General features: G+C 42.8%; 1 protein-coding gene and 2 long non-coding RNA genes across 10 annotated transcripts in view; 2 read left to right on the top strand and 1 right to left on the bottom strand.

The window, feature by feature from the left end:
- Positions 1 to 27,586, top strand: part of LOC309528335 — a 250,040-nt gene that overhangs the window by 191,993 nt on the left and 30,461 nt on the right. The window lies entirely within an intron of this gene.
- Positions 1 to 27,586, top strand: part of TRAPPC12 (trafficking protein particle complex subunit 12) — a gene marked incomplete at its 5' end in the record, with an annotated part of 55,550 nt that overhangs the window by 15,986 nt on the left and 11,978 nt on the right. For all 7 annotated transcript variants that reach the window (XM_082215508.1, XM_082215507.1, XM_082215513.1 and 4 more), the window contains 4 exons: positions 312 to 450; positions 13,554 to 13,666; positions 18,813 to 18,885; positions 23,061 to 23,134. In XM_082215508.1, coding sequence (XP_082071634.1) covers positions 312 to 450; positions 13,554 to 13,666; positions 18,813 to 18,885; positions 23,061 to 23,134 — 399 coding nt within the window. The remainder of the gene's footprint in view (positions 1 to 311; positions 451 to 13,553; positions 13,667 to 18,812; positions 18,886 to 23,060; positions 23,135 to 27,586) is intronic.
- LOC309528341 lies at positions 11,242 to 13,543 on the bottom strand. 2 transcript variants are annotated; one of them, XR_014217686.1, is made up of 3 exons: positions 13,203 to 13,543; positions 12,026 to 12,177; positions 11,242 to 11,325 (listed from the first exon to the last, which is right to left on the bottom strand). It is a non-coding gene; the product is annotated as an uncharacterized lncRNA (long non-coding RNA). The 2 variants fall into 2 exon arrangements; XR_014217687.1 differs by having other exon boundaries at positions 11,242 to 11,320.

Genomic DNA, 27,586 nt, shown 5'->3' with positions numbered 1-27,586 from the left:
GTCGGCGACTGGACCTAACGGTCAGGGGTACCTTTACCTTTTATATGATGTTAGTTGCTGTTATTTCGTTGGCAGATGAGCAGAAAATAAAGATAGTTAAGTGAAGACAGAACCACCTATTTTAGCTTTCTGATTTTGGCCAAAGGCATCTGTTATGTGGATATCTGTGAATATATCATAGGCTGCTTTTTAGGCACTATAATAAAAAACTAATAGTAAAGTAAGTTTGTTTGGGTTTTGCAGTAAATGCTGTCAAATGATCTGTCTCTTCCCCCCCCCCACCTTTTCTTTTAATTTTTTCCTTTTTCAAGCTTTGGTTTGTAAGACTTGCACTCCTCGTGAAACTGGGTCTCTTCCAAAACGCTGAAATGGAATTTGAACCATTTGGAAATCTAGACCAGCCTGACCTATATTATGAGTACTACCCCCATGTATACCCAGGACGCAAAGGTAAATCTGTTTATATTCTGTTCTTCTAATACTAAGGAAGCTGGGCCTTAGAGTGTTTAGATCACATTGACTTCAGTCAGAGAATTAAGAGCATGCTTAAATATATTCCATTGACATTAATGGGAGTTTCAAGATTTTAATGTTGCTGGATTTTGTCTATTTTGTCTAGTTTAGAAGAGGAAACCCAAGTTTTCAACCTTAAAGGGAGTAAGACAACTTTGTAGACAGAAACAACACAATGGTGGCCTAACTTCTTGAAGGTCTTTTGACCATGCTGGTTCACGGAAAGTCTCTTCCAGTTGATCCACAGTGGTTATACTTTACATAACTGGCAGGTAGTAAGGAGTCTAAATATCCTTCTTCAAAGCAAAATATAGTGAACTTAGGTCTGTGTTTTTTTCAAGAAGCACATGTTTGGTAAAAGATAGCAAGCATGTAATATGCAAAAGCATTTTAGAAAGTATATCCAGTTTATTATATATATATATATGTTCAAACATATGTATGTATGTGCATATAAGTATGTATGTATGTATATATATATGTGTGTGTGTGTATGTATATATATATGCAGGTCTTGGTGTCTTCGGGTGTCTTCCCGTGTAAGAGTCGGGGTGTCTGTGCGACGTTTCGACGAGGCCTCACTCGTCATCTTCAGGCCGGTGCTTTCGGCTTCTTGTTACTGGAACAGAGCAGAATCTGGTGTTTGAGTTCCTATAAATACTGTTGAGGGGTGTGGTGTATAGCCTCCAACGTTCTGGGCAGAGAGGAAGTTCCTAGATTAGTGTGCCTTTTCTTCTTTTGTTCCTTAATTACTTGAGGGATATCTTGAGTGATTTCATGAGTGATATTCTGAATACCACTGGGTGGGTCATTAAGTGTAGATTAGTTGCTAAAGCTTTCGTGTCTTGACCTCTTGAGCTTGTGAAGAGTTTTTCTGAGAAGATGGCTGTGCTGCATTTAGTTGTGCTCTGGCTTGGCTTCGTGTATAGGGGCGAGCTGTGGTTTTGTGCCTTGTGCCAGCCAGATCTGTGTAGGGATTGCAGGGGGGTGCAGCATCCGGAGGTGCCACTATAGTTTGGCTACTGGATGGAGTCTGTAATATGTCTGTGGAGAGGGTCTGGGTTTGGGTCTGGTGTGGTTGATTGGTGACGGCGTTCTGTGTGCCTCTGGTTCTGGTGTCGGTTTTTGTGGGGAGGGCTAATTTCCAGATGTCTGGCAGGCGGGACGTGTTGTCACGCTTGTTCATGTTGTGAGGGTGTTTCTCTATCTCGATGGCTTCCATGATTATTCTCTTGTGGTGATGTTCCATGTTAAAGAGCAATTTGGAATCTGCAAAATTAATTTCGTGTCCTGTTTCTTTCAAGTGTTGGAAAAGAGAGGAAGTTTTTTCTTCTTTTTTGACGGCATTCTTGTGTTCTGCGATACGTGCATTTATTCGTCTGTTTGTTTGTCCAATGTACGTGGCTGGGCAGACTTTGCAGGCAGACCGCTACTTACATGCACAATCACACCACCACCCTGCACAAATAAACTCCGTAGCCAAGACTCTCATCTCCAGAACCAAACGCCTGGCTGACAAAGACCACTTGACAACTGAGTTACAGAATCTCTCAAATGTGTTAATCGCCAATGGATACCAGAAAAACAGGGTTACGAAGCTAATCCAAAAAGAAACACCCCCCAAAAACCAAGACACAGAAGAAAACAATGGCATGGCCCTCCTTCCTTATATCAAGGGCACTACAGACAAAATTAGCAAAATCCTCCATAAACACAATATCAAAACAGCCTTCTGCACCAACCAAAAAATAGCCAATATCCTCAGAAACCCAAAAGACAAAATCCAGCTGGAAAACCAAGGGGTCTATGAAATACCCTGCAAAGTCTGCCCAGCCACGTACATTGGACAAACAAACAGACGAATAAATGCACGTATCGCAGAACACAAGAATGCCGTCAAAAAAGAAGAAAAAACTTCCTCTCTTTTCCAACACATGAAAGAAACAGGACACGAAATTAATTTTGCAGATTCCAAATTGCTCTTTAACATGGAACATCACCACAAGAGAATAATCATGGAAGCCATCGAGATAGAGAAACACCCTCACAACATGAACAAGCGTGACGACACGTCCCGCCTGCCAGACATCTGGAAATTAGCCCTCCCCACAAAAAACGACACCAGAACCAGAGGCACACAGAACGCCGTCACCAATCAACCACACCAGACCCAAACCCAGACCCTCTCCACAGACATATTACAGACTCCATCCAGTAGCCAAACTATAGTGGCACCTCCGGATGCTGCACCCCCCTGCAATCCCTACACAGATCTGGCTGGCACAAGGCACAAAACCACAGCTCGCCCCTATACATGAAGCCAAGCCAGAGCACAACTAAATGCAGCACAGCCATCTTCTCAGAAAAACTCTTCACAAGCTCAAGAGGTCAAGACACGAAAGCTTTAGCAACTAATCTACACTTAATGACCCACCCAGTGGTATTCAGAATATCACTCATGAAATCACTCAAGATATCCCTCAAGTAATTAAGGAACAAAAGAAGAAAAGGCACACTAATCTAGGAACTTCCTCTCTGCCCAGAACGTTGGAGGCTATACACCACACCCCTCAACAGTATTTATAGGAACTCAAACACCAGATTCTGCTCTGTTCCAGTAACAAGAAGCCGAAAGCACCGGCCTGAAGATGACGAGTGAGGCCTCGTCGAAACGTCGCACAGACACCCCGACTCTTACACGGGAAGACACCCGAAGACACCAAGACCTGCATTCCTGTACCCGTGAAAATCTACGAAAGCATATATATATATATATATATATATATATATATATATATATATATATATATATATATATATATATATATATATGTTTTGGTGTCTTCGGGTGTCTTCCCGTGTAAGAGTCGGGGTGTCTGTGCGACGTTTCGACGAGGTCTCACTCGTCATCTTTAGGCTGGTGCTTTCGGCTTCTTGTTACTGGAACAGAGCAGAATCTAGCACAACTAAATGCAGCACAGCCATCTTCTCAGAAAAACTCTTCACAAGCTCAAGAGGTCAAGACACAAAAGCTTTAGCAACTAATCTACACTTAATGACCCACCCAGTGGTATTCAGAATATCACTCATGAAATCACTCAAGATATCCCTCAAGTAATTAAGGAACAAAAGAAGAAGAGGCACACTAATCTAGGAACTTCCTCTCTGCCCAGAACGTTGGAGGCTATACACCACACCCCTCAACAGTATTTATAGGAACTCAAACACCAGATTCTGCTCTGTTCCAGTAACAAGAAGCCGAAAGCACCAGCCTGAAGATGACGAGTGAGACCTCGTCGAAACGTCGCACAGACACCCCGACTCTTACACGGGAAGACACCCGAAGACACCAAAACCTGCATTCCTGTACCCGTGAAAATCTACGAAAGCATATATATATATACATACACACACACACACACACACACACGCACACACTCTCTCTCTATATATATATATATTTAAACAGAGGCCAAATTATATTATTTATTAAACTTGTTAGTCTCTTGTTATCCAGAAGTCTCCAAGTGACTTCAAACACATTTAAAAAAGATAAACACATTTTTTATTAAAAAAATAGATGAAACATCTGCCATTCATATGATAAATAGTAATGAAAGCATTGAACAGCCCTTCAGACAAGTTTGTTCACGATCACGGTAGGATGCAGTTAATCGCCCAAACCAGATGTTTAGCTTATCACAGTGATTAACAAAACAGAAATCTTAAATTCTTATAGCAAAATGTTTCGGCTTCTGCCTTCATCTGCTCTGACAAAAATTATGCTATTTCTGAGGTGGTTGTTATAGACCTTTGAGGACGGAATGCTCAAAATATCTTCATTCACTGAAGCAAGGCGTTGCTGGTACTACCTAGAGAGGTTGAGGTCATGCAATATTGATGTGTTCAGTTTGTGGCTCCAGAAGTTCTCTCTTTTTGCAAACATGGTCAGATCTGTTGGTACCTCTGACAGGCTTGCACACAAACACACACACACAAAACAACCCCCATCCCCCAACACCAAAGCTGAGCATTATTCTTTTAAGGAACACATTGAACTTTAGCCTGATCCTTGGAGGTTATCAGCAACACTGAAAGCAGGTTTTGAGGTAAAAAGCATGTCTTGTGCGAACCTAACTCATACCCATGGTTTGTTTTTCTTAAATCCTGGTTCAGCACTGTATTGGAAATGTAAACCATGGCTAAGGTTTGGTTTCAAACCAGGATGTGAATGAATGACTTGAACCGAATTTGCAAATCATGTTTGGAATTGAACCATAGTGAAGTGTCATGTCCGAACTATGTTGTTAATATCACCCGGCTCCCTATTCTCTGCTTGTAAATTTAGAATGAAGGTTTGCTGATGTCTTCTTATGCACGCCCTCTGTACGTCTGTGAATCTTAATCAACCATGTTTAGTACTAACTATGGTGTAGCATTATGTCTGTACTGGGCTACAAAATTGCTAAGAGTAAAAGATGAGACTTTAGAATTGCAGAATAGTCCAAGACTAAGCATACTGAAGATGAGATATCTTTTTAACCCCTTACCTATCTAGCTTCTTAAGGAATTGATATCTATAATCAGATCAAAAAGTCAGATAACGCAGGGATCCAGCTGATCTTCCTATAATAGGAAATGGCAGGTGTATTAGATCAAACTTGGAAAAGACCGTCACCCTTCCTTTTTTCATATTTGAGGGCTACGCTGTCTTGATGGCCTAAGAGGTAGAAAGGGCATACCTAACAGTCTGCCTTGCAATAAACTGTATTGAAAATGGAAAATGAATCTGTGTCGTTAAACAGCTAATTTAAATGATAAAATAAACATAAATCATACATATATTTTATCTACTGCGCAGTAACCGTCATCTATGATAATATGCTGATGGTTGCTAATTTTTCTTTTCATTTTTTGGTGTAACAAGCATAACTGTAAAATCTTTGATTTATCTATCTCATTTTGATTCACAATAGTTAAACGAATTAGGCAATTAAAATGCACTTTGCAATCAAATGTGTCGAGATACAAATAAATAATGGTTATGAAAGTGGTATAAAATACATTTCATTTAATTCATGTGTGTAATTTGGATCAATTCAAAATATTCATTGAATGAAATGAAATGCATTTCATTTCCGAACAGCATGTGAATTTCAGTCTGGAAATGTTATGAATTTCCATGGATGTCTCTTAACATTTCTAGTACTACTTTATCCTTGGCGTCTATGCAGCTAGACTTGTTAAATGCTTTTCTTTTTACTCCAAAGTAACTTTCCCCTTCTGGCTAAATTCTGCCTCTTTTATGTCCATATTTGTGTGTGAGTCTGAATTTTCCAACTTAAACTGCCAACTTTTATTGACACACCATGTTTTTTTCACTTTCCCTCATCCCCTTTCTCCAACTAGAATCCCACAGCTCTTTCTGTGGCATCTACTTTTGTCAATTAAAATACAGCCAGCTCTTCATAGCCTAGCTTACATGCCATGTAGTATGCAGTCCATGTTGTTGTTTAGTCGTTTAGTCGTGTCCAACTCTTTGTGACCCCATGGACCAGAGCACGCCAGGCACTTCTGTCTTCCACTGCCTCCTGCAGTTTGGTCAAACTCATGCTGGTAGCTTCGAGAACACTATCCAACCATCTCGTCCTCTGTCGTCCCCTTCTCCTTGTGCCATCTTTCCCAACATCAGGGTCTTTTCCAGGGAGTCTTCTCTTCTCATGAGGCAGCCAAAGTATTGGAGCCTCAGCTTCAGGACCTGTCCTTCCAGTGAGCACTCAGGGCTGATTTCCTTCAGAATGGATACGTTTGATCTTCTTGCAGTCCATGGGACTCTCAAGAGTCTCCTCCAGCACCATAATTCAAAAGCATCAATTCTTCGGCGATCAGCCTTCTTTATGGTCCAACTCTCACTTCCATACATCACTACTGGGAAAACCATAGCTTTTACTATACAGATCTTGTCTGTATAAAATCTTAATGCCTGTTCACATTCCTCATCTAGTATTTAGTCTTGTAGGAGCCAGATTCCAGCTCTTGTACGCATCCCACCCCACGCAGAACATAACAGCCGATGAACACCCCAGCATCCATATACTCCTCTCTTTATGGCAAACACGTCCTGCCATTCACATGTGATGTTCCCCATCCTTGGGGAGGAAGAAGCACCAGAGATTGTACATTAACCTGCGTGACAATTGCCTATGTATCTATTTCATTACAGAGATGCAATTAGATCTTGTTTACTTAAATTTTCTATTCTGTCCTGCTCGCCCTAAAGACCCCCCCCCCATTGCCTGGCTTTAGTGACTATTTCAAGGTATGGTTTTCATTCATTCTGCTTGTAATGCTCTTTTTCTTTTTTTAGTTCTAGTAGGCGGTTGCTGTCAGGCTACCTGCCCTGCGAAGGCAATTTGACGAGAAAGCAAAGGTTAATTTTGATAGTAAGTGTAGCTTTAGGATATTGCTGCCCTTCAGGTCTTTTCAAGCCTTAAATTCTCCGACGATTGCTTGTTCTTTGGAAATGCTAGATATCATTGAGTTGGTGTAGTGGTTTTAACTAGAGGAAGTCCTCTTTCCTTCTGTCAAGAGAAGGAACTCGCAGGCCAGCTCCACCGTTTAGAGGTTGCCACAGGCACCAGCCGTGCTCCTGACCCAGCATACGATCGGCAGGGTCCAAAGAGGTCCACCTTCATCGCTCCAAGGATTTCCAGCATAGGTGTGGCAATTATGATTACCCTGCCGTGGTCATCTGCATTAGAAAAAAAAATCTAGCTTTTAGAATGTGGCAGCTGTCACGTGGCTTTAAAAGGCTCTGTCTTTCCATCCTCTTCCATCTTTTACAAGGACTTAAAAGTATTCCTTTTGCTTCAAGAGCTTGGTTTAAAAAAGAAAAAAATATTTTCCAGTTTTGCGTCTCTTTTTTATATATATATAAATCACATACTTCTAAAACGTTGAAACAACTGTAGGTGTTCCAGTGTTTCGGTAAAATAATTACGACACGAGGGGGAGAAATAGCAGAAAATACTTTGCTTTCAGTATGCGAGCTGGCAAGGCCCACTTGAAGGATGTGTTTTGTTCCCCCTCTAGTGGCGGCCTTACTAATAGTAGTACCTTCACACCTGCTGGAGAAAGCGTTATGCTTCTCAAGATGAAGAATTCTGCACTGGAGATCCTTATGGCTAAAGTTCTTTCCATCCTATAATTACATTGCTTTCTTGATGTTTTTCATACACTTTTCTGTTTCGTAAACCCAGCAGCTATTCCTAGCACTGCCCAGTGAGTTTTGTGTTCTTGGTACTGATACTATATAATTGCTACAGCCGAGGGTGATACTGCCACCCAAGTATTATTTCTCTCTCTGTTTCTTTTTCCTGCCTGTGCATTGCTCAACACCTTCTCTTCTTCCTCTGTTGCTCTTTGTCTCCCTTCTTCCTACTTTCCTGAATACCAGCTTAATGCTGTACCCTCACCACTGCAGCCCAGTTTGACTTATGTCACCTTTCTCCTTGCCTTGGAATCTTTAGTTCCCACATGACATAGGATTTGCCTAAAGCCTTTTAAAAAGAACAAATACAACTCTATGCATATCATGCTCCCGCATGGTAACTCCCAGTTGTCTCCACCCAGATTGCTGACCAAGTCAACACTTTTGCTTACCTTATTTTCCCAGGCTATTCATTAGTTTCTTACATAGAACGTTGAGTACTAAAATAAGGACAGGGATTTTTTGTTTGTTTGTGCTCATGGAAATCTGATTTTGTTGTTTGCATGTCTTGGTTTCTAACCATAGCATTTTAGCTGCAAAGTATCCTATACATACTGACTGTAACATTTTGGTTGGTCGTTTTCCTTATGTGTGTCTGTTCTTTTTTTAACTCCAAATAACTTGCCATGAAAAAAAGCTGCTTTCTCCTCAATTTGTTTTTTAAATTACCTTCTGCTTCTTTATCTGACCCATTCCCATTTATGAAAATCTTGTCCTAGATTAGAGCACATGTTTATGTATGCCAGACCTCAGGTAACCCCACCTTAATTTCTACTGCACAAAGTATTGGATTGCACTAACCTGCTGCCATGTTTTGATGAGTTGGAGTTTGGTCTTGTAGGACAAGGAGGGGGTGATGGGGCAATAATAGTTATTAGATGAATCCTGCCCATGATCATCATTTTTAAAAGGATCCTGTGTACAGCCGTTTTCCAGGTGCCATCATTCTCTAGCGTGATAAGGAAATACCAGAATAGTGATAATTTAGATAGGAGCAGGCTTATCTCTTAATGGCTAAGGCAGGAAACTGGCTTAGCCTCCACCATAGTGGAGTCTGAAGTTTCACCCCTTTAGATTCCCTCAAATAATTATACTATTTACTCCTGTGGAGAGGAGCAAAGTGTGGCACTTGGGGATACAAATTCATCAAAGTTGACTCTGTTTTCTTTCCTTCTAAATCTGGGTGGCCCAGGTCTCTGTGAAAGGAACAAGGTGGGGAGGGGAGCGAAAAAGGACTCTGTAAACAGAATCTTCAGACGATCACCATTTCTTCACAACCTGTCCATAAGAATGATGGATATTTTGCCGTCTTCTTAAGGGTAGCTTCAGACATTATGAGAAGCACATCTCTTAATGTCTGAAAGGGACTGTGTTGCAGCAGGATGCTTAAACTGCACATACTTCTCAAGCCTGTTCATATCCCTCACTTACTGGCTTTACAGTAGATACACATTATGCAGAAGCATTATGCCATCATGCATTTGACCATTATAATAAACACTGACGTGTAGACACAGTTAATTGCTTAACAGTCTTAGAGATGTCCTCCATGTTTCGCATGGTGCAGAAACAACCCAGCCCTTGCTTAAAACTTCTCAGAGACTTCTGGAACTGTGGAGATTTATTTTGAAAAGGGGTTATTACCACTGTGAGAAACCTGTAGGTGTGCATAATTCTTCTAGAATGCTGTGACTAACCAATGCACCTTGTTTATATAAGACTCCTCAGTGTGATTCCCTCCCCCCCCCCACTTTCATAGTTCATAATCCTGGTTATCGCAGAGTCTGTCATGCTGCCAGAAACTCACAGGTGAACTATGAGGCATTGTCCTGCTTTTAAATCTGTCCTCATGAGAATTTGAGGACTGCCTCTGTTTACGATTAATTAGGCAGGTTTTCATGTTACCTGTTTCCTTGTCTGTTCATTACAACAACTAGATTTCCCTTTTCTGTGGGAACGGGCTCTCCTTCATTAGCCTCTTTTTGTCCTGGCTTTTTAATTTGAAGCTGGAAGAAAGTTCAACGTGGCCGTGTCGTCGTGCCACAAACCCTAAGTCTTGCTGTTTCGACCAAGGTTTTGATTGAAAAGCTCTCTCAGGCAGCCTGCACTTCTGTATCCTGGCTGACAGCGCAGGGTGCCCCTGCCCTTGTATCACCCCAATGTGACACACACAAACCCTCTCCAAAAAATGGCAAACCCCTTTGTGGTCGCTCATTTCAGGACAGGGCCTGCTGTTAAAGTAAGGCAAGTCTTGGGCCACAACTTCACCCCAGCTACATTCACTCAGCCAGCAATCAAGCAATAACTTACACTACAAACAGCACAAACAGTCTTACCTCCAGCCTGATAAGTCTTACAACGGTTGTAGGGAGAGTAGACCAAGCAAAGCTGATGGGTCTTTATTCAGAAGTGTCCTATTAGGACTTGGTCTTTCTGCCTCTGTGGCTCTTGTGAAACTTGACTGAGCAGCTTCTGGAGCTCTTAACGTCCCTAAACTTTCCTGGCCAACATGGTTGCCTTGCAGATTTTTGACGAGAAAGGTTCACAACCATCTACCTTCTCGAAAGACTTTCACTAACTTGTCCTTACCTCTCCTGTGCTCCCAAGGTCTGTCTTTGTGTTTTTCTCCTGCAGCAATTCAGAGGTGATGATTATTCTTTATTTTGAAGGAGTCTGCTTTTGGATGTTAGTGGTGTGTGTGTGTGTGTGTGTGTGTGTGTGTGTGTGTTTCCCCATATGCCCCAAAAAGACAGAAAACAGTTGGGTTTTTTCCTTGAGTTTTTAAAAATTATTCCAGAACCACAAAACTAGTTTGCAGTAGCCTAATCCTTTCATTATGCTTTTAAATCAGATCATATTAGAAATCTGTTAGTGCAAAATTGAAAATAATATTCAAAATAAATAAATGAACAGGCTACAGAGGGACAGTATAAGTACCCATTATTTGTGGTTAAAATTTTAATATTATATAGTTTATATATGGATAACTTTGTCTTGCAGTCTTTTTTATTTTATTTTGGGGCTGGGTGTCAATATTTGGTACAAAATAGGTGGTGTATATTTTTAAGCAATAGCCTACCATAGCCTAAATAATGGCCAGTCCAGAAGCAGAAACTTTCAAATGTAACTGGTACAGTGGTGCCCCGCAAGACGAATGCCTCGCAAGACGGAAAACTCGCTAGACAAAAGAGTTTTCCGTTTTGGAGGTGCTTCGCAAAATGAATTTCCTATGGGCTTGCTTCGCAAGACGACAATGTATTGCCAGTTCCTGCTGGTTCCCCCCCCTTTTTCTAAGCCGCTAAGCCGCTTATCAGCTGATCCGATCAGCAGATAAGCCGCTAAAAGCCGCTAATAGCGCTAATCCGCTAATCCGTCAATGGGCTTGCTTCGCAAGACGAAAAAACCGCTAGACGAAGAGAATCACGGAACGGATTATTTTCGTCTTGCGAGGCACCACTGTATCTCAGTGGAGCTGATGGAGTAGCCCTCTTCCCCATCTCTCGCTCTGCTGCATTGAGGTGAAGACCACCTCGGAGGCTGTTCTAGAAGGACTTTGCCTACTATCTGCTACCCTGTGGAAAGAATGGTAATGAACTGCTATGATTTAATTATGTGGCTGCAATTTTATTTTATTACCTTGGAAGGATGCGTATCCTGGAAAGTAGGATATAAATAACCATAATAGATAGATAGATAGATAGATAGATAGATAGATAGATAGATAGATAGATAGAGGAACTAAGGGACTAGTTTTTTGGACTACAATTCCCATCATCCCTGGCCACTGGTCCTCCTGGGTATGGATAATGGGAGTTGTAGTCCAACAACATCTGGAGACCCAAGTTTGGGAAACCTCAGACTAGATGATCCCCTGGGTACCTGCCAACCCTACATTTCTGTGATTCTATGTGTGCATTTGTCTCATTCTAAAGTAAAATTTGCTGATGCAAACGTTACACATCTAAATCCAGATATTTTGACACAGCATTAACCGACTTTCCCCGTCACTAAATAGTACTGTATTTTCATAAGCTCACAAGATTTTTGTCCTGCAGTGCAAGTGACAGCATGCTTTAGCAAAATCATGAAGGAAGCTATCAGTATCTCTGGTTTAAAACTGTATTTTAAGATATTACTATGAAAGTAAAAGTCCTGGTATTTTTGCCTAGTTGGGATGTAACTGAGGAATGAGAGAAAGGAAAACCATCTTTTCCAAGACCAAAGTGGGGAAAACGAGCCTACCTCTGAATACATTGCACCTTCCACTCTTGACCTTCTTAAAAATAAATAAATTCAAACTCCCAGGCTCTGAAGTAGCAGAAGTCGGGTGCTTGGCCTGTTCCTCATGCATGTCGCTCCCATTCCTGTGCCGTCCAGGATTCATGGTTCAGATGCTGTGGGAAAATAAGATTCCACCCCCCGAATCTGAAGTGAGCCAAGTAGTAACTCCCATTTTGTAAGAAATTGACTTCAGTGCTGGTTGGCTGCCAACTTTATTTGCCACTTCTAAAATGAAGCCGTGGGATTAGCTCTGGTGCTACATCTTTCTGATTGCGATATGGATTTCCATTGCACACTAACCTCTCTGCTAATGAGTTGGCCTTCCATGCAGCAGCATGTAGGATCATTAACTTTGCTTAATAACCATTCTCAGGGCTAGTGAAGTCATATTTTTCTCTCTGTGGCATAGTGACTATCCATCTGTCTGTGGAGTGAAGCTTTTATACTCAGTAGGTCTGAAAAGAAGTGGATTGTGAGCAGCCCGGGTGCTGTAATAAGACCTTAAAACTGTGGCTTTAGAGCCATAGCCACGAAGGACAAGAAGAACAAATGATGGGGACACAAAATAGAGGAATAAAGTTATTTGAAGTAGTTAGGAAAGCATTGCAGAGCTCATAAGTCAGCAGGAAAGACCCTGGGCTACTAGACAATTTGGTGTGTTCCTAACAGAGGGATTCTCCTCGCAAAAATATATTGGATTGTTATTGTATAAAGAATACTTTCATTTGTTTTCTAAGCCCTAAAGTTTCATGTTTTGCAAATTTGGGTCCTAAAACATTGTGTAAAGGAATCGTTAGACCTTATTTGCAGGGGGTTGGACTAAATGACTCAAATGGTTCATTCCAACTCAATGATTTTATGACATCAAAAAAGAAGCTCAAACCTTTAAAAAAAAATGAGATGCAGTACCTGTTAGGAATATTTCAAGTACAACAAGACCTGGTTTCCCTAAAGGAAAAGTCTTAAATGATTTCTAATGACCCTTGTAGACCGAAAGTGACTAATGATTCTTCAATTAATAGTAAAATCACAATGGCTGGCAGCCACATACGGACGTGTAGAACTCGGAAACCTTATTTGGTTTGCATTCAGACCCTCACAAAAATCAGTGAGTAAATAGAACTCAAATTCCACTTACGGTTTCACAGATAAAACGGAGACCGCAGCTCAACACTGGTCTGGTATCATTTGCTCATCACCTCCTCAGATAACTTAAATCTTGAAATTTTAGGGAAAGATATTAGGCAAACAGTTCATTAAGTGCAACAATGAAGAAGGGGGACGGAGTGCAGGGAGAGGGGTGGGCAGCTGTCCCGAAATCTACAGCTTGCTGTTCCATGCTAAGGTTTGTTTCAGGCCTATATAGATCATGTCTCCAGAGTGACATAACCTTATCTTGAGTAAATGCAGAGAGCATATGCCTGTGATAGACGTGGACCGTACCGATAACTACAATAATTGCAACCCATCCATTTTGTTACCATTCTAGGTTCCATGGTTCCTTTCTCCATGAGGATTTTGCATGCTGAACTTCAGCAGTACCTCGGAAATCCTCAAGAATCGCTTGATAGACTGCACAGTATGAAAACAATCTGCACAAAGGTAAAGGGCAGTCAATCTTTCTTCAATACTTGGGCATCAGTAGCCTTGCACTTTCTGTAGGCAGAGTATTTAGAATGTCTGGAGCAGCCATCAAGCTTCAGTCATTCATTGCACAGTTATGATGCAATAATTCTTTGACAGACAGGGTAGGCTTAAAAGAAGCTGCTCTTTTCCAGACTCAGTGGAATTTGAAAGCGCTTCATTTTGACTGGCTCATGCTCTGTGCTCCGAAATCTTAAGATTTTGCTGTTAGAAATGTGAGTGTCTGTTACACCTTAACTCTGTATTTCAAAGGCCATTGCTACTCAGTTATGTTTTCACTTTAAACAAACCATCAGCCTAGTAATGTGAAAGACAAACAAACAAACCTTGTAGGGTGGCAATACCCAGAGTTAAATGTTAGCAATGTATCCTACTTTAAAACATATCAATCTTCTCATTTAATAAGATGCTGGCAATTTTTGTTTTCATCAAACCAAACAAACCCGATCCTGGATATGAGAACAAACCAGCTGGATCCGACCAAAAGTCTTGCCTCATTCACAGAGGCCAAGCAGATGACTCCATCAAATCCTTAAGCAGGCCATGAAGGCTATAGGCATCTCCTCTGGTTGGTCCCCAGCCACTTTTGCTCAGGGCCGTCCTTTCACTGAACATGGAGGCTACTTAATCACTGATAGGCCCAACTTCCATGAATGTGTCTGACCCCTTTTAAAGACATCTAAGGTGGTGGCCACCACCATTCCATCAGTCGGCTGTATTGTGTGAAGAGTATTTTATTTTGACTTCCTTCAATCTGCTGCCAATAAATTCATTGAGTTCTAGTATGATGATAAAAGGAGGGACCTTTTCTCTGTACACTTTTCCATATCAAGTCTTTGCACAAGATGCAGCTAAGTTGCAGCATGCACAGAACAAGGTCTACCTGCACAACGGGACTTTCCCCCCTCTCCTCTCCCTGCATCCCCTAAATCTTCTCTGGAAGGTTGGGAAAAGACCCAGAACAGGTTCCAGGGGGCACAGGTGCCGGAGTGGGGGACGTCTCACTGCACAAGCAGACCTTGTTCTGTGCTTATCCTGTGTAGCACTACACTGAGTAAGACCTTTTGCCTTGTCCCCTCTTAGTCCTCTTTTTCCTCAATATTAAAATGTCCCTTTTCTCCTATGGAAGGTACCTCAATTTTCTGATGATTTTGGTTGCCTTCTTGCTGATTTCAAAGGCAATCCCACATGTAAAATATGGCAGTAGTCTAACCTCTAGAGGAGAAGAAGAAGAAGAAGAAGAAGAAGAAGAAGAAGAAGAAGGGTTTGGATTTGATATCCCACCTTTCCCTTTAGGGAGTCTCAAAGCGGCTAACATTCTCCTTTCCCTTCCTCCCCCACAACAAACACTCTGTGAGGTGAGTGGGGCTGAGAGACTTCAGAGAAGTGTGACTGGCCCAAGGTCACCCAGCGGCTGCATGTGGAGGAGCGGGGAAGCGAACCCGGTTCCCCAGATTATGAGTCTACCGCTGTTAACCACTACACCACACTACACCGCACTACAGCAAACTGTCCCTCAGACCTTGGGGTGGCAGGCGGACTATATTGCGGGGGGGGGGGGATAAACAAATTCCTATGCCCCACGAATAACCCAGAGATGCATTGTACTTAAAGGGACACATTTTACTCATGTAAAAACACGCTGATTCCCGGACCATCTGCGGGCTGGATTTAGAAGGCAATTGGGCTGGATCCGGCCCCCAGGCCTTAGTTTGCCTCTAGAGGTTACCAGAGCACAGAATACTGGTGCTATCCTTATCAGGATAGGCTAATCATCACAGCTCAAATTCACACATATGCATGCAAGAGGGATGGGAAAGACTTTGCTGCAGTTGGAGAACCTGTGGCCTTCCTGATGCGACTGAACTACAACTCCCATCTGCACCAGACAGCATGGCTAATGATTGGGGGTGATTGGAATTTGATTGGATTGGAATAGCTGGAGGGCCACAGCTTCTCCATCCCTGGCAAGTCTCACCGTGAGAACCAGCAAGTGTGTAATTTCAAGTGGTTCAGTTCACTGCTTCCATTCAACATGGCAAGGAAAATGGAAAAGCTAATCTGCCTGCACCAGCATATTTTAAAACTAGCTGGAAGCCTGGCTAAACACTGCTCTTCTGCAAACAGCAAATCTTGTGCCAAAATCATCATTGGAGAGTTTGGGGGTCTTACTGGACCAAATTCAAACTTGCAGTTTCTTTTTTTTTCTTTTTCTTTTTACATCCTACCCCCTCAATATGTCTCAAGGTGAATGCCTTCTTTCACCAGTGTCAGTCTTTAAGTGGTCCCAGCTAGATTTTCGAACGAACATTTTCGTAGAGATGAATGGGGGTGGAGGGAGAAATAAATTAACATCCACAGTGCAGTTTTTGTTTGCCTGAAGACAATTCCCTACTACGCTGGCTCCCCAGTACAAAAGTATATTGATTTATGTTAGGCAGGCCAGTGGTCCAAACAAAAAAAAACACAACTAAGAGCTTTAAAAAATGCCTTACAAATATATAAAAAAGCAAGGCCGAGTCTCCTGAAGTGTAGAATATTCAATTCTCATCTTCCCATGTGTTTTGCCCTGATAATGCCTATAGGCTACATATTTACTCAACAGAAAAGATGCACCATCTAAAATTCATCCTAGGAACAAAGGCACAGTTCTATATTTCATCAAAATGCCAGGAACACTTTCATGAAGCAACACAGAGAACCTTTTTTAACACTTGTAATAATGTATGTGTGACCTTAAAATTAAAAAAAAAGAAGTCTTCTTTCAGAAGATGGAAGCTTTGCCCAAATGGGAAGAGCAGAAAGGAAAATAAATTCCTGGCAAATGTAAGCTGGTGGTAAAGGCAAGTGAAAGAAGAGGAAGACAATATTGCTAAACCCCACAGTGAAAATGTCTTCTAAGAACAACAGGAAATGAGTAAGGAGATGGTTGGGCCCTCACACATCAAAGGAGTGACAGAGGAGGATGAGGAGAAACTGAGTGAACACTTTGCCCCTGCCTTTGTTGTGGAAGCTGTGGGCAGATACCTGTCCTGTAACTGATTGCAGGGAAGATGTCTGAAGAATCATGTCCAAGAGAGGTGACGAGATGGAAGTTCCACGACAAGGGTGAGGAAACCGTTTCAGACCCAAAGGCCACATTCCTTTCAAGCTTCATTTCAGCCACAATGAAGTCAAAGGAATCTACACGCTCATCCCTCTCTCAGTACCTTTAATGAACCACAGTTCCCATGATTCTTTGGGGGAAGCCATGACTGATTAAAGTGGGATGGTGGGGCTTTAAATGCAAATTGCAGCTGGGGCCTTCCGTCTCTCAGCCAGCAGGAGCCGAAATCAGCACCGAAACAGTGCACTCTGTCCCCAGGAGAGGGAGTCCCTTATATTTGCTGATCAGCAGAAATGACTAGCTAATTAAAGTACAAGTGCTCTGGAATGAGTCTCATTTAGTTCTCTTAGGCCAAAGGATGCTACAAATCATGATTTTAGGAGCGATGGCATTTGAGGCGTCACGGAGGGAACCGAAGATCTTCTTCCATGCAGATGGGAGGTTTGATTTATAATTTCAGGCACAAAACCATTCAAAGCTAGCAGCCCAAATAATTTTCCAAATCATCACAGCCATCTTTATTTTAGCTTGCCCAGACTTCATTTTAATCACTGAAATCGTTCTGAAAGAAAACGTGTGTGATACAGGATAGATCATTGTTTAACTAGGAACGAAGCCCCTGCTGGAAGCTATAAAACTACCAAAGAGAGAGAACATTTGGGTTAGGTGGTGGTGGTTGTTTTTAACACCTCTTTTGGAATCGGCCTGTATTTTATTTATTTTATTGCATTGGCTCAGATCCAGAGTTTCCATGAAGGGGCCTTCACTTGCAGCATGCTTCTCGATTGCCTTCTCCCACCAGTCCCCTGTGCCTTCCTCAACAACTGCTCCAGATGGTTGGAAGTACCTCAAACTGTAGAAGGGGGCTTCCAGGGGAATCAGCAAGAGTGGCTTCCCCACCCCTCTTTCCACCAGTGAGAGCCTCCACTGAATTGCTGTCCCTTTTGTGAACGGAAAGATAATGTCAGATCCAACCTATTGCGGGAAAGAGGCCAGCATGTACATTAGCATGCAGAATATCTTGGGATTCATTCCCTGGCAACTCTTCAAGTGTTCAGAAAGCTCTCTGCCCGACGACTCTGCTGCAATACTGGGCTCAGTGAGCTCTGGCTTCATCTCCATATGTCCACATATCTCTCACTTCCTCCAAGTAGTCCCAAGCTGGCGTACACGGGCATGATCCCAGTTTATCCTCCCAACAGTCTTAGGAGGTGGGTTAGGCTGTGATTGGCCCCATACCAGTTACAGGGTTTCATTGCTGGCCAGCTCTTTGAACCCTGATCTCCTTGGTCTAGAACCAAACACTCTGCCCGCACAATGGTGTGTCACCCGCCTGTCTGATTGAAGCCCACCAACCAGGTCTTGTGGCAGGCACAGTCTCAGTCACTGGCAGGCAGCCCAAATGGGAAGCCCTCACTGGGCTGTCATCACCGATGAGCAATGACTGGCTCCACGGATGACAAATTTGTTGAGTGGATTTATACAGTCCTCAAAGCAGCTCACAACACTGAATATGCTTCCTTCAGTTTGTGTTGCACTGCTTTCGTTTAGTACAGGCTAATAACCCTCCCCTGAAGGAAATAATTGATATCCTGCCTAACATGTATTTCTCCAGTTATGTTCGGAATAATGTAAAGGGTAAAGGACCCCTGGGCGGTTAAGTCCAGTCAAAGGTGACTATGGGGTTGCGGCGCTCATCTCTCTTTCAGGCCGAGGGAGCTGGCATTTGTCCACAGAATATTAACTCTTGGGTGTATGTCATTTCAGCCAAGCAGCAGTATGAAAGCATTCTCTCTTTTTCTTCTTAATTGATTTGAAGGGTGATTCCTATTACTTCCAATAGATTGGTGATTTCAAAAGTTGCTCCCATGGGGTGGGGAGCCCTGTTTGAATCTTTGAATATGGTGACCGTGACTGATTTCAGTTTACAAATATTTGCTTTCACTCTGGAATGGTGTTCAAACTCAACAAAGTTGCTTAAAAATATATTCATTGCAGATACTGGATAACTTGGAATGTGGCTTTGCAGAAGATGGAAGCATGACTAACATTACCCAAGAGAACAGGCAAGGTAGGCACAACCCCTAAAGCCTTTTCTTCCACAGTCGGTGTATTTTTATCACTTGCCCAAATACTGTCAGAAGTTCTCACAAGATTGCTCTGTAGCTGTTAAAACAGTGGCATTGCCGCTCGTACAGCCTTTAAAATGATACACCCCTGTATTTTGATTGCTGGGAATCATTTCGCAGATTTGCTTTTTACTTTTGATCGTGGCGATGCATTAAATCACAATCTTCTCTCCACTTTCAAAAAAAGGAAAATCGTTGCCATTCTAGAATGACAGATTTATGATAATAGCAGTGCGGTGCTTAGAAACCAAAGGAGCATTTAGTCTTAAAACTCAGCTCATTGTCCCCATAAGGCGATCTACCTGACATTTGGGGTTCTTGTTTGAACCCGTGGCTTGTCCCCTAAACTGTCAGTTGCCTGATAGGTTGTTGGGTTTTCTAAAGGCTTTTCCACCCTACAATGCCACATTTAATTTTTTTGCAGGGCTTCTGCTTTCCTAATATTTCCCCAAGAGCGAAAGGGGGGGGGTGTATTGTTTTTATTTGTTACTATGTTTTGTGTTTTTGTATTGTAGACCACCCTGTGATCCTTGCAGGGGTGTCAACTTGAATAAAATATTTTTTTGATCAACATAATTGATCACACGTATGGATTCTGTGCTGGATCTTGGTCCCACCCATGAACAGATGGAGTCTTTCTGTTCACTGATGCCTGGTTAAAAGCCAAACTTCTTTTTTTTCCATTTAAGATAATTGACATTCTTGACGAATTTCTGTTGTGCTGTGCCCTTAGCAAAGTTTATTTTAGGTCTCTTGACTGGTTCCATACCGTCAGAAAGCCACCTGGGTCCAGGCAGGCTAGGTTGAATTTGACACGCTCCCTTGAATTGCCTGCATATAAATCTAGTCTTCCTCCTGTTACATCGAGTAATTGAAGGTCCAGCCAATCTTTGTGGGCTTGAATCAGCCAGAGGCAAGGCACTTATTACGAGGTAGACAGCCCGAGCATCGTGGTGGAAGTGTGACGCTTTCTTGGGGTACAGTACCCAAGAATGAACTGGGATCATAAAGAATTGGACGAAGAATTAAACTGATACAAAGGTCTCAAGAGATTATTAAAAACACGATAAAACATTTGTCCGCTTTCTCTCTGGTATTACTTTGACCAAAATACACTAATGCCCTCATACAACTTTTAACAGGAACACCCCTCCCTGTCCTCATTGCATTGACAATGGTAGAGCTAGGGAGAAATGTGTGGGTGGGGTGGGAAATAAAAAATATTCAACCATGTTACAACACCCCAGTGTAGAAATGGCCCTGTTTCCAGTGACTTTGCTTCAACTCGTAGAACATAACATGTAATGAGAGAGCGGTTCTGAATGCTGCCTTTCTTTTATCAAATAATTATAGCTAGCCACTACCCATCTAGAATTAGGGGGTTAAGGGTATGACTGCAAGATAAGGGAAACCAGTGGGTTTTTTTGCATCTTGAGTCCTGACTGCAATGGAAGTAGCCATCCAGGCAAAGCTTGCTAGTGTTGGTGGCTATGGGGTGTTCGTTTTCAGAGCAATCTAGGGCTAGTTAAGTAAAGCCCATTCTAATCCACACAAAGAAACCCATAGCTGCAAAGCCTCAAAACTACTTGAGAGGGGGAACCATTAAATATTGGGGTTCTTCTTCACTGTGTTTAACCAACCTGGCTCCAAATAATTTTGTATTGTTTCCCCGACAGCTACAGCTCCTCTCCTAGTTGCGTCCTGTGGTCCTTCCCTCTGCTCCCCACCCTCCAGTATGATGGTTTCTGTCTCCCTGCTCTCCCTCTCCTTTGGCGCAGCTGCTTTTCAGAGCTCAGCTGAGCTCGGCGGAGGCTGGGAAGGAGAGGCAGCCAGCAGAATCTTTAGGGGAGGAGGGGGGCTTTTGAGCATCTGTGAGAGGTTGTTATGCGCGTGGAGTGCGGCAGCATTACAGCTGCCTGTCTGCCTAATGCTGCCCAGAGGACACTTGTGGGGACTATTGGCATCTCTTCCAGAGTAGGTCAATCAGATCTGCTCTCTGCAAGGGCCTCTGGTGCAGTTTGGAGCTGCAGGAAACTTTCTCTATCTGTTTTTGTGCGCGTTCCAGCTGAGGCAAACCTTTATTTTTTGCCTTGTGAACTGTGACTGGAAACAAGCCTCAGTTCTTTCTGGGATTAGATCTGCAGCATAATTTCCCTACTGCTGCTCTAAAGTAGGTGTTGCACAAACCAGCTTGTTGCAGAACAGGGCAGGACAGCGCATTTGCCATTTGTTCAGTGGGAGGAAAAAGATTTAGCATTGCACCATTTTCCTGGCAGTGCATTGCTTCCATTCCCTCCTCCTCCTCCTCCTCCTTTTGCAAGGCATCAAGTCCTACAGGTGCTCCACAGCACACAGTTCCCAGAGCAACAAAAGGGATGCAGCCGTAATATGACAGTGGTTACAAATAAAAATGAACATCTTCTCCATAGCTTTGCTCTTATTAAAAGGGGGGGGGAAGCTTATTTGAATTGTAATAGTGCATCTTATATAGGTTTGCTCAACCTGATATTGAACCTGCTTCACTTCCACTGATACCAAGCAGCCGTAGGAAGCATTGGTGGGTTTTGGACAGCTTTGCATCATCTGTAGGGAAGAGGATAACATCCACATAATGTGCAATTTTTGCTCTTGGGCTTTCTAGGTCAGGAGTGAGGATATGCGGGGGAGGGGCAGTGTGATGTGCATCCATGCCCACATGTACTCACACATATGCATAGAATAAAAACCAGGGGTGCCAACTTAAATAAAATATTGGGGGGGCAGGTAGGTAAGCCCCGATGCACATAACTGATCACATGACATGGCACACACACACCATTTGAATGGCAATGCCCATCACCTCGGGGGACCTCAAATATTTTAGGGGGGCGCGAAGGGGCCTCTGCCCCTAGGAGTTGGATCCTATGATAGAAACACACATAATTATTGTTTTTTAATGGTGATTGCTGGCTTGAGTTTCAAAGGTTGGGCAGGGCATTCCTTTGAACTAATCTAAATGAATAACTCTCTGCTAGTCCTGGATGTGGCTATTAATAAGGAGTAAAAAAAAAACCAAAAAAAACCCGCAAAGGTTTGCAGCAATAAAAAGAGCATACTGTGTCAGACAGGAAAATTGGGGCACATTTCCTTGCCATTCCGGCAATTCTCTTGCACCTTTCTTTCTCGGTTCCTCTCCTTGCGATGCTCCTTCTGAGTGATAACCACAATCATGGGCGCATCATCATCACCTTCACCCTGAAAGCAATTAAATTGGCAGCCTGATCCTCTGCATCAGAAGTGGGTCTCGCAGAACGGCCTCCTAAGTGCGCTTCGGATTGCAGCCCTGGACATATTTAACTACAAATTAGAAACCATTCCCCCCACACACACACACCCTTTACCCTAGCGCTCATTTTGTAACAGGAGAGGCTCAGCTTTGCGACTCTCGGATCCCTTTAAGCAGCAAGCAATCAATGTGAGCCATTCCTTTTCACACAGCAGGAACCTGTCTGCAAGCGAAGGGAGCGAGAGATCGGCTGCTGCTGCTATAATACGCAGCAGCCTTTAAACCCCATGTGTTCCAGTAGCGTAGGGGGGTCAGACCAGCTCGGCAGCATCTCATATGCCAGAGGCGAGAGTGCAGGACCCCAGACCAAGATAGCCCTTCAACATTCATGCTCTGGTTGCAAATTCAGGTTTTTAAAAAAATTGCTGGTCAGTTTTGAAGGAACTGAGCAGTGTAGATTTTAAAGCTTTTAATGACACGGTTGCAAACTAATGCTTGCGATAACTCAGCACCCTTTCCCTTTCCCCTCTCCGCCTTTTGTTCTGCTGTCAGGGGGAAAAATGGATGCTTCCTTGCCTGAGCTAAAACCTGAGAGGTCGTTTCCCAGCTTTGCATTATTGCTTCATTTATTCCGGCAGTCTGTTCCTCTCGCCAATCAAGCCTCGCGCTATCGAGAGGGTGCGGGGTTTTCCGTGCAATGCTAGCAGAATGCTAGCAATACTGCGCTCGAGATGCAGTGGTGTTAACGAGGGGAAATCATTTAAATCAGAACGCATATGACTGATAATTGATGGCTAGGGAAAGAGCTTCTAATTTATTTGTGCACATTCACAAGCTGCTCTCATTTTACAGCCTCTGTTCAGCTGTGGAGGTCACGTCTGGGCCGGGTGATGTACTCTACGGCAAACTGTCTGCTAATGATGAAGGTAGGTGGGTACTGTCATTGCAGTTACCATATATACTCGAGTAGATTCTCAGAGAGGCTGAGGATGAGTTAGATCACCGCTTGCCGTTACGTGGGGTGTAAGCCGGATGCACCTGCTGAAATCACTTTAAGCAGCCATGCAAGAACGAGGCAGAATATACATTTTTATGGCTGGATTTCCAATCTGCTATGACCACCGTCAGTTTCATGCTTTCTCACTCCCTTTTTCATGCCTGGTGTTTACGTTTGTTCTACTTCCACTTGTTGACGATGCCACGGATTTCAGACTTGACATGTACTATTTAAATGTGTTTAAATACTACTCAGGGTCCCTTCCAACTCTATGATGCCATGACACTGATTCCCTCGTGGCTTACTAACTCAAGGGTTTTCAGATCCTTTTGTTACGACGGCTATTAATAAATAAGGTAAAGGTAAAGGGACCCCTGACCATTAGGTCCAGTCGTGACTGACTTTGGGGTTGCGGCGCTCATCTCACTTTATTGGCTGAGGGAACCGGTGTACAGCTTCCGGGTCATGTGGCCAGCATGACTAAGCCGCTTCTGGCGTACCAGAGCAGCGCACGGAAACGCCGTTTACCTTCCTGCCAGAGCAGTACCTATTTATCTATTTGCACTTTGACGTGCTTTCGAACTGCTAGGTTGGCAAGTATTAATAAATACCTTTGAGCTAATTCAGGTCCTTCCGAAACTGAGATCTCTACGTGGTTAAGTAAATTTAATTTCCCAGGCCTTGTTCTCCTGGTTTCCTTTTTTCAAAAGGCTGAAATCATTCCACGTGTCCAAACAAGGCCGGCGTCTTGATTTAATGCAACTCTTAAGAGCTAGCTCTCAACACCTTCACCCAGAACATCTCTGCGTGGAAAGATGAAGGAAAGCTTTGTTTCCCCAGCAGCCATTCACGTGCCGTGCTCTGTTGTGAGTTGCATTCAGTTTCTTCCTCTCTACTGGATCTATGATCCCTGTACAGACAGTTTTGCAGCATTTGAACCCGTCCTGAGAAAATAGCTGGCCTGTTTTCCAATGGCTAACGTGCCAACTCACGCAGCTTGAGCAGATTTTGTAAATCTCAGAATGGCGGAAGGATAATTTTGCGAGTGAGAAATTTTTAATGATTGAAAAGGCTAGGCTCCTGTATTTCGTTAATTATCGTGATAAATTGCATCGTTTCTAGAACCTGGCATGCACATTTAACAGACAATCCTTAAATGCAATCCATATGCACGAAAGTCAGCAGGGCTGCAACATGAAACGTAATCATTTGGAGTTGGCAACATTGAAACAAACCCTTTGCGTCACTTGAAAGTAGCCCCATTCAACAACCTGCTTGCATCACTTGGAGACTCCTTGGACTTTGCTATGAACCATTTTATTTGCGGCACATGCAGAGAAGCAGTATACGCAAATAACATGACTGAAACCAACTTGCGGATAACACTGTACAACAAACCATTTGTGTGAAGCAGCACTATATGTGGTTTGTAAAGGTAAAGGGACCTCTGACCATTAGGCCCAGTTGTGACCGACTCTGGGGTTGCGGCGCTCATCTCGCTTTATTGGCCGAGGGAGCTGGCGTACAGCTTTCGGGTCATGTGGCCACCATGTTTACCTTCCCGTTTACCTTCGCCGTTTACAACGCCGTTTACCTTCCCACCGGAGAGGTACCTATTTATCTACTTGCACTTTGAGGTGCTTTTGAACTGCTAGGTTGGCAGGAGCAGGGACCGAGCAACGGGAGCTCACTCCGTCGTGAGGATTCGAACCACCGACCTTCTGATCGGCAAGTCCTAGGCTCTGTAGCTTAACCCACAGCGTCACCCACGTCCCCACTGGTTCTTAGCCAGTGCAAAATGCATGCATTCAATCAATCAGTCAATTGGGGTTTACCATGCCATTATTGAGATTACTGGAACAGCATGAGAGGCCATTCCCCACAAAGAGATTGCCAAAGAGATTCTCACACACAGCTGCATTTCAAACCAACAACCACGCCAGCTTGCGTTTATGAATTCCTTCCTATTGAACACTGGCAATGTCAGTGTTTTATTTGAAATGGACAAGCTTTTGTTTATTGAAGGAGTGATAGTAGTCTTCAAGAAACTCTGTGAGAAGTTGGTTTTTGTAGAGGCAAAGAATACTGTGAACTCTGACTGCTGGAGACAGGTTCAAATCCAATATATCTGTCAAATGGAAGTCAAATAATAAAAGACCTGGTGAGGGGAAAAACTTTTTTTTTTTTTAGCATACTTGGCAGAGCAGTGGTACCACATAGGTGATTAATAGTGATAAGAGGAAAAGATGCTTCGTTCTAGGCAGGAAATAGCAACAGTATGCTGTAATAGTCTGAAGATCATAGCAACAAGAAATCATTTAAAAAACAATGAAAGTATTGTTTTAGCATTTTAATGATAATAAAGTGCAAAAGTAAGATCCCTTTTAAAATATTCCTTTTTAAAATACACAGGTTGTATAGACGTCTTTGTTTCTACATTCAACCCTTGCTCCTCTTCTTTGTATTAAATCTTTCTTGTATCATCTCCCTTTAGTAGCGGCTGGCCATCTGTTTGTTTTACTTTCCCCCCTTCTTTATAATTCTTTTGAAGCACCGCAACTCAGTCTTAGATCCAAATGCAATCATGGTTTGCATAAACAGCCATCTCTAAACACAGCCTTCCAAGACCATTTTGAGAATTCCGATCTCTGCCTTGGCAGGGTTGTGTTCAAGCGTTAAGCCCTTGTTAAAAAATTTCTCGCAACTTGCTCGTCGAATATTGCTGTCTGCACTTCCCAGCTCAGGCATTCATTTCCATGGAAGATTCTTCCGCCGAGAGCAATGTTCACATACTAATTTCAAGGAAGGAAATTGGATTTCAAGGCTGTGGCCACAATCCAGGGAAACTGCGGGGCTTTGTTGCTTGGTAGGACGTTTAATTTCGGTTTTCCCTCGCCTCCCCCTCAAAGCTTCCCACAACTTGCAGCAAGCCATCTCTTGATGCAATGGACTGAGAGGAAGTGTCCCATCAGGTGCACCAAAATTCCTTGAGAAAGGTGCTCTCTAGAACATGGCGTGCCTTCTCCACAGATGCATCCCTATGGTGGGGAGCGTGAGCCACAGTGGGAACATGGGAACATGGCTTGTTTGTCTCATTTTGGAATCGCAGAGCTGCTCCCTGCCCTGCTATGAACAAGTATCCCAACCCTGCTGAATCAACAGCGTTATCTGCCATTTGTGGAATAGTCGCGCTCCCAATTCACATCTGACACGCAGCGTGGCGCCAAGTTCATAAGTCATGTATCCCCATCCATGCGCATTTGCACTTCTGCAAACGCCGCGTATTTATACAGTGTTGAACCATGTGCCTTTTAGAATAAGGGAGGGGGAGAAATAAGCTTGCCCTCCCCTTACATATTTTCCCCTTTCAAAAAATGTAGTTAATGAAGAAATCCAGTTAACGTAATGTGTAATTTGGGGTTGCTATAAAAGCATTCGCCTTAATTTTCATAATGAAAATTAATCACAAAATCACACAGGTAAAAATTAAAATCACATGAGTACAGATAATTAAGAGTGTTTGTTTACAAGAATTGGGCACATTTTTTTTTTTACTTTTCATGCTTTCAAATAAATCATTTAGTTGTCAGCTTTAATTTCACGTGTAATAAATAAAAGTTAGGATTTTTTGTTGTTGTGGTTTCTTCTGTCATCGGTGTAAAGTGCAATATACCACCATCTAGCGACATCCCTCCCTCCCCCCGCCCAAAAAAAGTGCTGTTTTCTAGTGCTTGTGTTCTAACTAATTTTGGAAATAGATTTTTTCTAATGAAGAACACAGGGAAAATATGATGATGTGGAGATTGGTGAGAAGGTATAAGTAACCAGTCTAATTAAAACAGCATTTGTTATTAACTGGATTAATAGCAGTACTGCACCTTTAAAAAAAAAACAAACGTAAACTGGTTAGGAGTGAGCTCTTAAGACTGGAATGAGGGCATGCCATTTAAATACCAATGCGAAGAGGAGGCCACAGACGATAGTCTGGAGCCCCAATGAATGGAGAAAGGGATTTGGAGTCACTTATGCCTCATTTTTGCAATCAACCCTCCAACTTACAGATCAAAGGGTTTTGTATGAAGAGTTTTACTCTTCTGTTCCATTTGGAGGAAGTCTCCTGTTTTATAATTGTAACAGCTCTGTCTATATGTAACTGCATATTATCTGGCTGTAGCCTGCCCTGGGACCTTAAGTTGAAGGGCAGGTGAGAAATCTGATAAATAAATAAAATTCAACAAATAAATTGACAAAGGGCTGTTTATCATAAATTTTACAAATAGCCAGTATTTGCCCATAATGCCTGAGAGGCTGCATTCTGCACCGTAATCCTGACAGCAGTACAACCTAACTGGAAAATAACTCTGGCTGTTTTCTTTTTTCA

Source organism: Podarcis vaucheri (assembly GCF_965113315.1).
Source record: "Podarcis vaucheri genome assembly, chromosome: 3".
NCBI lineage: Eukaryota > Metazoa > Chordata > Lepidosauria > Squamata > Lacertidae > Podarcis > Podarcis vaucheri.
This window is presented reverse-complemented; position numbering and strand designations above follow the sequence as displayed.